The sequence below is a fragment of the Rattus norvegicus genome, chromosome 20 (genome assembly GCF_036323735.1).
Source record: "Rattus norvegicus strain BN/NHsdMcwi chromosome 20, GRCr8, whole genome shotgun sequence".
NCBI lineage: Eukaryota > Metazoa > Chordata > Mammalia > Rodentia > Muridae > Rattus > Rattus norvegicus.
In genome coordinates, this window is record NC_086038.1 from 7,637,336 (window position 1) to 7,650,228 (window position 12,893).

At 52.6% G+C, this 12,893-nt stretch overlaps 1 protein-coding gene across 2 annotated transcripts in view; it reads left to right on the top strand.

The window, feature by feature from the left end:
• The window catches only part of Tbc1d22b (TBC1 domain family, member 22B), a 56,094-nt gene that overhangs the window by 16,620 nt on the left and 26,581 nt on the right, over window positions 1–12,893 (top strand). The window contains exons 3-8 of one of the 2 annotated variants that reach the window (NM_001025059.1): window positions 1,695–2,002; window positions 4,005–4,184; window positions 5,079–5,149; window positions 6,318–6,446; window positions 7,779–7,844; window positions 11,554–11,668. In NM_001025059.1, coding sequence (NP_001020230.1) covers window positions 1,695–2,002; window positions 4,005–4,184; window positions 5,079–5,149; window positions 6,318–6,446; window positions 7,779–7,844; window positions 11,554–11,668 — 869 coding nt within the window. The remainder of the gene's footprint in view (window positions 1–1,694; window positions 2,003–4,004; window positions 4,185–5,078; window positions 5,150–6,317; window positions 6,447–7,778; window positions 7,845–11,553; window positions 11,669–12,893) is intronic. The other variant, XR_005497331.2, reaches the window with a different exon arrangement.

The following is a 12,893-nucleotide window of genomic DNA, read 5'->3' on the forward strand; positions in this document are numbered from 1 at the left end:
GCCACTCCTTGTCAAAGTGTCCTTCGCTGAGTCTTAGGCAAATGTGTCCCTTAGTGTGTTTCTTGAAGATTTTTACTGCCTTCTGGACTTTGTTTTTTCGATCCATTTTCTGAAGATTTTTTTTTAATGTTTATTTATTTATTTTATGCATGTGAGTACACTGTCGCTGTCTTCAGACACACCAGAAGAGGGCATCGGATCCCATTACAGATGGTTGTGAGCCACCATGTGGTTGCTGGGATTTGAACTCAGGACCTCTGGAAGAGCAGTCAGTGTTCTTAACCACTGAGCCATCTCTCCAGCCCTGAAGATTTATTTTTCCGTGTATGAGTGTTTGCCTCCTACATGAATACATGTGCACACCATATTTTTTGTGCTTGGTGGCTAGGGAGGCCAGAGAGGGCAACAGAGCCCTGAACTGGAGTTACAGAGGCTCGGGAGCCACTGTGTGGGTGCTGGGAACTGAACCCTCAAGGGCAGCCAGTGCTCTCACCACCCAGCCATCTCGATAGACCCAAGGATGTATTATTTGTTTTTTAAATTTTGTGTGTCTGTGTGTGTGCGTGTGTGTGTCCGTCTGTCGGTCATATATGGTGTTATGTGCTCATAAGTATAGGTGTCTAAGGAGGTCAGAAGTGTTGGATCCTCTGGGTAGAAGGCCTTAGAAATGGGGGCCCTTTAGGCACAGCCTGCTCTGCTGTCCACTGCAGCCTTGCCTTGCTGCCAGGGAGATAAGTGGAGGGAGGGTTTTAGTGATGTTTTTACCCCTTTGTGGTCCAGTTCCACGTATTGTATACTGTAGACTCTCAGGTGGCTGCTTCTCTCTGTGAAGTCTGGGAGAGAATCACCAAGCTCAGACTTTTTTTCTCTCGGCTGGCAGAGTTAAAAAGAGGGGGCTTTTCTTTTTTCTTTTTTTTTTTTTAAAGATTTATTCATTTATTATATATAAGTACACTGTTGCTGTCTTCAGACACACCAGAAGAGGGCATCGGATCTCTTTACAGATGGTTGTGAGCCCCCATGTGGTTGCTGGGAATTGAACTCAGGACCTCTGGAAGAGCATTCAGTGCCCCTAACCACTGAGCCACCTCTCCAGCCCAAGAGGGGGCTTTTCATTTTGAGACTCAGTGCCATATGCATGGACAGTTAACGTCACCCAGCGCCCAACAGTACCTAACATTCTACTCTGATGGCTACTCTGGCTCCCACTGGCCTAGCGGATCAACCTTGACACCTCAGTAGTCTACGGTTAAGGCTTGGTTCTTGCTTATGTGTGTCCAACATGGAGGAGGGCAGGCAAATGGAAGGCAAGCTGTGGTCCACCTAGTCGCTCAGTGACTCAGGCAGAGGGAAGCCCTGAGCCTGGAACCTTGCAGGTCACGGTGAGCAGGATGGGCCATGGGGCAGCTGTCAGCATGGTGTGGCTCCCTCACTTCCCTTAGCTCAAACTGGTCAGGTGGTTTCACCTGAGTTCAAGAGTGCCAGGAAGTAAGAGAGTGCGTGGGAGCCGATAAGCCCGATAAGCCCGGCTCTCTGCTCCTCTGTCTGCTCCTCGAGAGCAGCGGCTGGGGGTGGCGTTCTCTGAAGATGGACGGGTGTGTTGGTGGTTGTGAGTTATGATACTGTATGCCAAATGCTAATGAAGGTGGTCAGGCATGTCACCCTGCTCAGCAGTGCCGTCCCCTCTCTTGAAGCTTCATCAAAGAACGGTCGAAAGTCAACTCAGTTCCTCTGAAGAACAAGAAGGCCTCCAGTTTCCACGAGTTTGCCCGGAATACCAGTGACGCTTGGGACATTGGCGATGATGAGGAAGAGGACCTTTCCTCACCGTCTCTCCAAACCCTGAACTCGAAAGTGGCTTTGGCCACTGCAGCCCAAGTCCTGGAAAACCACAGCAAGCTGAGGGTGAAACCGGAACGGTCGCAGTCGACAACATCGGACGTCCCTGCCAACTACAAGGTCATAAAGTCCAGCAGTGACGCCCAGCTGTCCCGAAATTCCAGTGAGTCCATCCTGCCCTTCTGTATCCTCTCAGTGGAGCTCGGCTACAGAGAAGAGTTCCCTCCTGCCCAGATCTTCTATGGCAGGAGGATGCACAAAAACAAAAACACTCAGCCAAAGGTCTGACGCCAGCACACTGGCTGTCCCCGCCCTTCCCTATGGCCTTCGCCAACACTCTCCCCCTTGTCCCTTTCCCTGCAGTGGCAGCCACACATTTCCCGTTGCTCTAGGCCTGGGCAGGTTTACAAATACTAGATGTGTTTAAAGGTGCCAGGGAATGAATTCACAAATAGTCCGCCTCCTCAGCCCTGGGGAGTGGCCGCCCACCTCAGGAGGCCCTTTTCCCATTTCTGTGATGCAAACAGCGTGTACTGAGGGACCAGGTCAGAGCCCCTGACATCAGCCCGCCCTGCAGCCCTGCAGGTTTTGTTTTGTTTTTCTAATTTGGGAAGCTGGCCTCAGTTCCTGCTGAGGGAGATGGTGACTTTAGATGTCTGGGCACTTTCTGTGTACATTTTTAAGGACCCACTAGTGTTGCTTTACAAATAAACCGGCCACTCCGACCTGGGCAGGGAAGTGCCCTCCCTCATCCTAGCTACAGTTAATAAGCTCACAGGCCATGGGCATAAAGGACAGAGGATGTCAGAGCCTCAGAGGATCCTACCTCAGCTTCCCTAAGTTTCTTCAACAGCCTCAGACCTCACACAAGGCCATGCAGTTTGGCCGTGGAGTCTTCACTGAGATTCCCCCCTGTGTGTCTACTGAGACGGGCCCAGCTTGAACCCACAGTGCCAGTCTCAGACAGGCATTCAGCACTGATTGGCCAGGTGGCCTAAGCTATGGATGAGGTTCTCAATGTCAGGAAGGCCCCTGCCTCGATCCCTGCAGGCTGCCCTGTGCAGCCAGGCCCCCCACGTGTCCCCCTGTGGAGGTTCCTTCTGCACATCTGCCTGTAAACAGCTGATGCCGGAGATGCCCATCTGCCTAAGTTTATTGCATGCATTCTGCATTTTCTCAGCCCCACTTGTCACCGTAGGCATCCCAGTCAGGTGCCTTATGGCGGCTGTCGCAAGCTTCTGCAGTGCTGGCCTGTGGAATATATTCATTTTAGGTATTGAGGAACATGACCCAGCCCTAGCAGGGCAGTCCCTGAAACAGTTTTCTTTGTGGCAGCTCATTCTGAAGGGCGCTGGAGTCAGACAGCCTGGAGGCCCCCCTCCACCGCCCCAGTTTCTCAAGTTCCTAGGCTGACTTTGTTCTTCTGTAAAGTCACTAAAACTTTTAGCAGGTGTCGTAAGGGATCATGGGAGCTCATGCTGAAATGGCGGGCACGGCCCCCTCTAGGTGGCAGGCACCAGCTGAGTTAGACCATCTACAGTGGAACAGAGTCCAGCTTCCCCTGCTTTGGTGGTAGCAGCAGAATTCAAAGCTGCTTCATTTGTGTGAGGAACATGGAGCAGAGGAGCTGGCTACTTGGCACGGGGTTGCCTGAGGCCAGAGCTTCCTATACACCTTGAAGGGCTCCTGTGGGCCAAGTGCAGGCCAAGGTTGAGCCTGGCTGTGAGGGCAGCCATGTGCCTAGCCAGAGGGTTGTACACAGGGCCACGGCCTAGCCCTCCACACTCTGCTTTAGCTGTCACGGCCTAGCCCTCCACACTCTGCTTTAGCTCTGTGGCTACCGCACTCACCAGGTTAAGGCAGCTTAAGATCCAGGGTAGGATAGAAAGTTTCGTCTCCCTTGGTGTTACCACGTACATTCTTAGAAGTCACAGCGACATCTGGGGTCAGCTGGCCACAGTTGCCCTCTGTGGTACAGGTGCAGTCCCTCTGTTTGGAAGCAGAGCCCTGCGGACCTCATTGTCTCACTGTTTCTCAGCTCCAGCCTCAGGAGTGCCACAGGCTCAGGTCCCGCCCCGGAGAAAGCACTGCACAGTCTGCGCAGACCTGGGGCATCTGACGGCGACCTTCCTATGTAGGTCTTTCTCCTTTTCAAATCCCTTCAGGTGACACGTGCCTGAGGAACACACTCCACAAACAACAGTCTCTCCCTCTCCGGCCCATCATCCCCCTCGTCGCCCGGATCTCAGACCAGAATGCTTCTGGGGCCCCTCCAATGACAGTCCGGGAGAAAACCCGCCTCGAAAAGTTCCGCCAGCTGCTTTCAAGCCACAACACTGACTTAGGTGCGTTCCCCAGGGCCCTGGGCAGAGTTAGGCACTGTGGTGACTGGTTCTCAGAGGTCGGACATATCTACCGGCTTCCTTCTTTTGCTTGTCCTAGTCAGGTGCCAGAGCAGCGATGCACAGAGTTTAGTCAGAAGCCTGTTGTCGGACATTAGGGACTAGAGTGAATGGGGCCTGCAGACCGTGGGGCGCCCGTGCCAGCGCTGTCTGCTGCCTCCAGGAGTTCTCACAGAAGTCCACGCCTGCATGCACCAGCGTTTACTTACTGGGCCCAGGTTACCTGGCGGGGCCTCTGAGAAAGGGATCTTGACCAGGTCAGGTTGGAGGGAACACAGCAAGACTGAGCTGTAACAAGTTTATTGGGAGCAAATCAGACGGTTTTATATGTTTATCAGAACCAGAATACAGCGGTGGTCGCCAGGATACAGTGACGTTTGCCAGGTATACAGGACACACAAGATTAATGTCTAAGACCAATTGTCCTGTCAAACTTGCGTATGCCTCGCTGACTTGTAGGGAGTGCAGAGGAGCGCAGGCGGCCTGAGTGCTGCCCTGCCCGAGGGAATGCCTCGGTTTCTCAGGAACTGGACAGCACATGGTGCCCCAGGAGTCTCGGACTCCAACATGAAAAACCTATGACGCATACCTCTCTAGGCAGCTAGACCAGGACAGCTCTATGGTTCCCCCACATACACCCACAGCTTCTCTGAGCCAAAGGCTGCTGTAGGTGCCCTGGGCACCCTGCCGCTGGAGGCTGTGGCATGGAGCCTTTCTTGGCTTGTCTTATCAATGGTGGTGGTGGTGAGTGTATTTGGTGGTAGGAGGCACCTGGCCAAGGTTGGTTTCAGGCCCTTGCAGAAGGACCTGGTTCAGTGAGGCTGTCTATGTTTGTAGATGAACTGAGGAAGTGGAGCTGGCCAGGCGTTCCCAGGGAAGTTCGACCAGTGACCTGGAGACTGCTGTCGGTGAGTTCCAACCATCATGAGGAGATGTGTGGGCCTCAGACAGCCCTCTGCCTGCCAAGGTTGGTCTGATGCCATAGACTCCTCTAGTGCTGCCTGGCACAGCTGTGGGGCTGTGTCCAAAGGACACGTCCTTGAGAGTTTGTTCTCGCACCCACAGGTGAGTGTATTCCACGGCTATGTGTGGAGAAGGCCAGGAGCTGGCTCCCATGGTCACAGTGTCACTTTCTTAACTGTGGGGAGGGATCTAGCAGGACAGGAGGGTCCCAGCACTGGCTTTGAGCAGGCATCATCAACACTCCTGACAGCGTTTGGAAATCCGTCTCCCAGCTTCATGCGAAGACTCAGTCCGTGGGCCTCTCAGAAGCTGCTCTTTCTCTCCCACACTCAGCATTGTAGAGCTCCTGCTTTGGGGCGCTTCCCTCTGGGCCTCTGAGCTCTGCCCATTCACCCAGTAAGGGTTTTCAGAGGCCCAGGGCCAGGTGCTGGGTGCGTACCCCAGATCAAACAGTAACCCCCTCCCCACATCACCGTGCCAATTCTCCAGCCACCCACTAAGGAGAACACTACGTAAAAGCCTTTGAGAGGAAGGGCACACGTGTTGTCACTGTCCCCTGGCCCTGGTCTTACAGCCGTGCAGTTGGTGCCTCGGCCACTCCTAGTAAATTCAGATGTGCTCAGAATGCATTAGGCAAGCCGAAAAGGGACAGGAGGTTTAGGAAGAAGAATGGCTGTTCAGGCTGCCAGAGTTCTGTGCCGGTCTCTCGACTGCCAAGGCCCAGACTCCCTCAGCTTGCTGAGCTGATGGCTCCCAGTGTTACACGGGGAGAAAATGTGTGATCTGTACCAGGAAGTGTCTCAGGAGTTTCCAGATCCTGTAATTCCCTGGGAGGCTGTGACTCGGGTCCAGCTCCCTACTGCTGACTTGTATGTAGTTACTGCTCAGTGGTGTCAGCCCTGGGCGTGGGACCAAAGCAGTGTGCAGGCTGGGAGAGCTGGCTTGCTTCTTCTGCTATCCAGAAGAGGTCGAGTGCAAGGGGCGGGGCGGGGGCTGAACCCAAGAACACCTGCTTGGTCCTCTTGGCCTTCCTGTTCTGTGCTGGGATGGTTTCCAAGTCACCGTTCAGGCTGAAGTGAGAACTCACCCTCTGACAGGCTCTGTCGCCTTTAGGGCTATCTCCCGGCAAACACCGAGCGGCGCAAGCTGACCCTGCAGCGGAAGCGGGAGGAGTACTTTGGCTTCATTGAGCAGTATTATGACTCTCGGAATGAAGAGCACCACCAGGACACCTACAGACAGGTGTGACGTCAGGGAGCTGTGCTCCTGGAGCCTCTTGTGCAGGGAGGGGAGAGACGGACGTCCTGTGTGTTTTGCGGCCCCTCCCTCTTCTTATCCAGTGGCTTTGACTTTGCAATTAAAAAATAGAACTTACCCTGGATGTGCGTGTGTGCAGGTGTGTGAGTGTGTGTGTGCGTGGTCAGGAGTGAGTGAGTGAGTGTGCATGTGCATGCATGTGTGCAGGTGGACGTGTGTGTGCATGTGTGTTCATGCGGGTGGGCGTGTGAGTGTGCATGTATGTGTGTGAGTGTGTGCATGTGCCTGTGTCTGTGTGTATGTGGGAGTTGAGGGACCCAAGGGGTACTGGATCCTTGGAACTGGAGTAGAGACTGTTGTGAGCTATGATGTGAGACCAAACTCAGGTCCCCAGGAGGAACAGCCTGTCCTCTTAGCTGCTGAGCCAGCTCCTGATTCATTTTATTTTCTCCCTCCTGGGACAGGGTTTTACTCTGTCGTTTAGATCGGAAGTCTCGTAGCTCAGGCTGATTTGAACTCGCCTCAGTCTCCTGACTGCTGGGCTTACAGGTGCTTCCAGTGCCCTTGGAAAGGTGTGGTTTTTAGCAGTAGTCAGTGGTGTTGCTTCTCATGTTTCATGTGTGCACAAATCACCCACACATATGCAAGTGTACATACATGTATACACACAGATACACACATACACATGTGTACATGGATGTACACACATGCACAGATATGCACACATATACATACACATGTGTACAAACATGTACACACTGCATGCATGCATACACACACACACACACACACACACACACACACACACACACACACACACATGCCCACCCATGCCTTGGATTACCAATAGGTGCAGGTCTTGAGGTGAGGCCCACACATCTAACACGCTCCCTGGTAGTGTTGCTGTTTGGCCACAGGCCGTCCTCTGAGGACTAAAGACCATGGGACCCCACAGGAAAGGCAGGAAGTTTGTCAATGGTCGGGTCCCTCTGGACTTTAGCATCAGTGCATGCCTGTGGCTGCTTCAGAGCCCATTCAGCACTCACTGCCTGCAGAAATGTCTCCTGGCCGCCCCATAGCAGGAGGAGAGTGTCCTCTGGGGAGACACCTGTCTGGCTGACTAAGCGGCTTATTTGGGGGTGTTTCCTCTGTGAGCAGTGGCTAACCTGGGCTCATACTCTTCCTGGGTGGGTCTAGCTGGGCTTTGTGCATATTCTGTCTGTCTGTCCCTCTAAAGCTAAGCTGTGTTCTAAGTGTTTCTGAGTGTGCTGCCTTAGACACCTGCCTTAAATCTGGGCCGTGGTTTCTGTTTTTCAGATTCACATTGACATTCCAAGGACGAACCCTCTCATTCCCTTGTTCCAGCAGCCGCTCGTCCAGGAGGTGAGTGGGTGGGTTCCTCAGTGTCCCATCCTCCTCCTGCCCAGTGGCACCTGCTTGGTACCCCGTGTCCACACGTGGCATTTTGGGACAGGGCATTTCCTCACGCCTTGTCCTCCACCCTTTATAACAAGACTGGGTACCAAGTAGTGCTTTGCCTGAGGCTCGAGCAGAAAGAATCCTTTGGTCAAACTCCTGTCCCTGGGCTCGTTCTGCTTTTTCACAGCGGGGGTGGTGACTTGTTTTTCTAATTGTGATAAAATATCCGTAGCATGAGTTTGCCCTACTCTTCTTCCTGGTCTTATGAACAGTGGCTGCTTACTAGTTCCTGGCTGAGTGGCTTACATGCATTTGAGTGTTCTGTGAGCACCACCTCTGTTTCCAGAAACTTTCCTTTTCCCACACTTAAATTTAGTGCCCATAAATAACAACCCCCTTTCCTGCCACCACCTTTCTACTTTTTGCCTGTGGCCATGACCGCTCTAAATACCTCAGATAAGGAAGCTTATACAGTATTTGTCATTTGGTGTCTGACTTAATTCACAGTGTCAGAAGTCCCTTCATTAAGTTGTTTTTTTTTTTTAAATATTTATTTCATATGACTACACTATAGCTGTCTTCAGACACATCAGAAGAACTGGATCCCATTACAGATGGTTGTGAGCCACCATGTGGTTGCTGGGAATTGAACTCAGGACCTCTGGAAGAGCAGTCAGTGCTCTAACCGCTGAGCCATCTCTCCAGCCCCCAAGATGTTTTTATCACATTGATATATTTATATTGTGGAGGGCATGGCATGGTGTGTGTGGTGAGAGGATCTCCAACAGGAATTGGCTTTCTCCTTCCACTGTGTGGGTCCTGGTCATCAGTCTTGTCAAATAGGCACCTTTACCAGCTGAGCCACCCCCTCGCCTTGATTTTATAAACCTTCCATTGTCATTGCTAATTCTCCACCAAATGGAAACTGGACAGGCGGGTTGCTTGTCTCTCTAGGCTGTGGGATTATGCTGTAGTGAGCATGGTTGTGTCTGAATACGCTGTAGACCCTGTTTTCAATCCTTTTGGAACTAAGTCCAGGAGTGACACTGGTAGTGATGTTGTAAGACCTCAAGCTAATGACACACGTGGAAGGCCCCAGTGGGACCGTTAGCTTGACTTGAGAGGGGGACGCTCGCTCGTGAGACCAGCAGCTTCCTGAGGAGTTCTGCTGCAGCCGTGATGTGGAATGTCAGTGCTTTCGAAAGTCTTTCAGCTCTGTCTGTAACAGAGAGGGACAGTAGGAGAATGTGTCCATAGAGCCTTTACCAATACATGTCCCCTGCTGGGGTCTCTCACAACTTGTAACACCAAAAGGAAGATTGTGTTGGTGACAGCATCATCTTCCTCCCCCTAGGAGGCAGCATGAGAAAAAGCTCGAATTCCTTTCCCTACTGCCATTCCGCTTCTGCTGTCAGCCCCGCCTCCTCCTCCTCCCTCCACCTCTGTGCTCAGCCCCTTGACTTCCTTCTCCTGCACCCTAGCCTCCCGCACCCTCCTGCACCCTCATCAGGCATCTCTGGCTAGTGGAGCCTGGGCACAGAGATGTGACATATTTTATTCTCTTCAGTTTTGCCCACATCACCCGTGTGTACTGGGCTGTTGTTGTTTTAAGCAAATGGATGCACAGAGGACTAACCCACCAGCACCCCAATACTGCAAGGCTTGCAGAGGACTAACTCACCAGCACCCTAATACTGCAAAGCTTGCAGAGGACTAACCCACCAGCACCCCAATACTGCAAAGCTTGCAGAGGTCCAAACCACCACCACCCAACACTGAATGGCTTGCAGGTCTGACGAGTGTGGAGCCTTGCCTGTAGTGGGGAGTCCGGCGTGGGAACCCGTCAGGTTTACCCTGTTGTCCCCACAGGGCGGTTGTCACAGACTTCCCCAGTGCAGTGCCTGTGCTCTCCCTGGCAGGCAGGCTCGTCTTTATTTTGTGCATGGCTGGCACCTTTCTAGCCCGAGTGTGCGTCTGCCTTACTCATCCCTGCTGAAGAGGCACTGCCCCTCTCCGCTCTCTGAGCAGTGCACGGCCAGCTTCTGTGCAGTCTGCCCCGTAAAAGGCAGTCACCGGGGCCGAGATTCTGGGGAAGTGGGTACCCTTGTGAGTCCTCCTGAGAGACCAATCTGGAGACAGTGGCTTTGTTTTTTGAGTCATGGGATCGACCCCAGGGCCTTGTGCATAGGCAAGTGTTTCACACCAAGTAACAGATGAGAAGCAGCGGTAGCCTTGGGAATTCTTGTGATTTTCCTCCAGAACACACTAGGTCTAGCCTCAGGCTACACTTCTGAGGAAGAAAGAGGTCATTTAGCAGAAGAGGACTCTGTTCAGCGCCTTTAGTAAAACACAGACACCACCCCTCCTCCAACCTCAGGGAACCCACGGCAGCTCTGTTGGAAGCATGGAGGCCAGCTCACTTGAGGGTGTTTCCTAGCTGTCCCTGCCAAACTCTCCGAGAGGGGCTAACAGACAGCCATCGTCCCTACCCTAGATAGCCATCTCAAACTCTGTCTAGCATTTCCTTCCTCTCATTCTCCTTGGAGGCCCTTGTCTTCAGGGCCGGCTGGGTGGGTGTGCTGTGGAGACCATCTGATACCTTGGCTTATCTGTCGGTTTCCCTGTCATCTCTGCCCCTCTGTGTGTCACAGAGACATCATTCTCCAGAAGTTCCACAGCTGGAGGTCATGTCCACCAGGACAGAGCCAGCGAGCATGTCTTTGGGTTGAGAGAAGATGAAGGGAGAGTTCAGAAGACCCAGTGACAGCAGAGGTTCAACCGCCAAATGGGAAGGGGCAGGACTCTGTTCAGGAACCATCCAAGGCTCTGTCATGGGGGCCTGGGCTGATTGATTTCTCTGTCCCAACCCCTGACTGTAGAAGCGTGCAGGCCGGTGTCGTTTTACTTTGTTTATTGCATTTGTTTCTTCTGAGGGGCCATGCGCGTGCTGTGCGTATGTGTGGAGCCCAGGACAGGTTGTCTGTCAGGACTCTTCTTGACCGTATGGGTCTGGGGATCAAGCTCAGACTGTCAGGCTTAGTGGTGAGTGTCTTTAGCTGCTGATGTGTCTCCCCAGACTGTCCCCACAAGATGTGCAGTTGTACCCTGATGCACGAAGGGACTTCCTACAAGAATAGATTGTCACCAATCCTAATCAGACTGAAACAGAAAATCTTGATTTTTTTTTTTTGTAGATTTTTATTTTAAATGAATGAGTAGTTTCCCTGAATGCATTTATGTGCACCATGTGCCTGTCTGCTGCCCTTGGAGGTCAGAAGAGGGCGTGGGATTCCCTGGAGTTGCAGACAGTTGTGGGCCACAGTGTGGGTGCTGGGATCTCGCCACTAGGCCATCCCTCTCTAAGGCCTGTACTGACCAAGGAAGATTTAGAAAAAGACAGAAGTGACTGAGTTCGTAATCCCCATCACCCATCTGTTTCCTGTCTTGATGTCATGGTCATTAGATGGCAAAATGATAGAGGGCAAGGACCGCTGAGCAGAGCGGCTCCTGTGTTCTGAGCTCTCTGCCTGTCTCTCTTCCTTTGTCCCACAGCACTTTCGAATTTTCCTAAAACTTTCCCCTAATCCCAAGGTAAGTGGTAAAGTGGGTAAGTGGAGGAAGAAATGTACCCCGAGATTAACACACATACCCCCTCTCCTTCTCGTCTTCCTAGATCTTTGAACGAATTCTCTTTATTTGGGCCATCCGACACCCTGCCAGTGGGTATGTCCAGGGAATTAATGACCTGGTCACTCCGTTCTTTGTCGTCTTCCTCTCGGAATACGTGGGTAAGAAGCTCTCGTGCCACACTGAGCATGCCGTCCCCTTCCTGTGCACTGTCTGCCTGCGTGTTTCCCTACCACGGGTGGCAGTGTCTTGCTAAAAAGAGGCAGGCAGTCCTTTTGCTCTACCCGGAACTGTCTGGGCAGCTGAGGAAGCCCGGAGTTCATCTCTCGAGATGATCAAAGAGCTGCTTCCTAGAACAGCCACACGAGCACACTTCTGTTCTGCCACGGGCAGAAAGCTTGATGGTTTGACTGGATTTTTTTAGGATTCTCCAAACATGTCTCACTCAGGTCCAGTGCCCGTGTGTGACGCAGGCATCTGAAGTTCATACCGGCATCCGTGCAGGATCTCATGAGTAGGTGTGGGCATGCAGAGGACACCAGCAGATTGGCTGGGACCCTGGTCTGTTCCCACTCTTCTGACCCTGCTAAACTCTTGACATTGTTGAGAGTGACCTTTGAGAGTGGCTGGGGCTTCCCCACGGTCCAGCCTCTGCCTGCAGTTCAGGCAAGCAGAGTCTTAAAGGAGCCAAGGAGTCTGGTTTTCCTTGGGGGGTTTTCTCAGTCACTGTGCTTCGAGGGTCACAGGGTAACTCACCTGTGGTCAGTGCGGTTCCTATTGTCACGTGCGCAGAGGCTTGTGTGGGAATCCAATGTGAAGAGTCAGCATCGGGCACGTATTTACAATCCCGTATGAGGCAGGAGGATTGTTAGTTCTAGCCTGAACCACATAATGAAAACCTGTCTCTAAAGATGAAACACACACAAGTAAAAACTCCCAAACCGACAGAGAAGAACATTGGAAGGAGCCTAGAACCCCAGCCACACCCGGATTAAAGCTCTTTACCAATCGTTGCCTGGCTTTCAGGGCCAGCAGCTCTGTAAGGCAGATGTCTCCACCACCTCAGGCTGCAAGATCCAAGGGTGAGCGGAGGCTTAAAGAGTTTTCCAACCCCGAAGGCAGGTCTGAGCGAAGTGCCTTCACTCTTCACGTGACTGGATGATGCTGGGCTCAGCTCCTGGTCCTTGGCTGTCTAAAGCGCTGGCCGCAGGGTCCTCCATGTCCGAGCAGGCAGTACAGCTCTGGGGCCTCAATTCTTCCTTTTCAAAACATTTCAAACTGACTATGCGTGTGTGTGTGCACTGCGTATCAGCGTGTGTACCATGTGAATACAGGTGCCCTCAAAGGCCAGAAAGGGGGCAGAGTTCCGTCTGCTCCTCAGCTGGG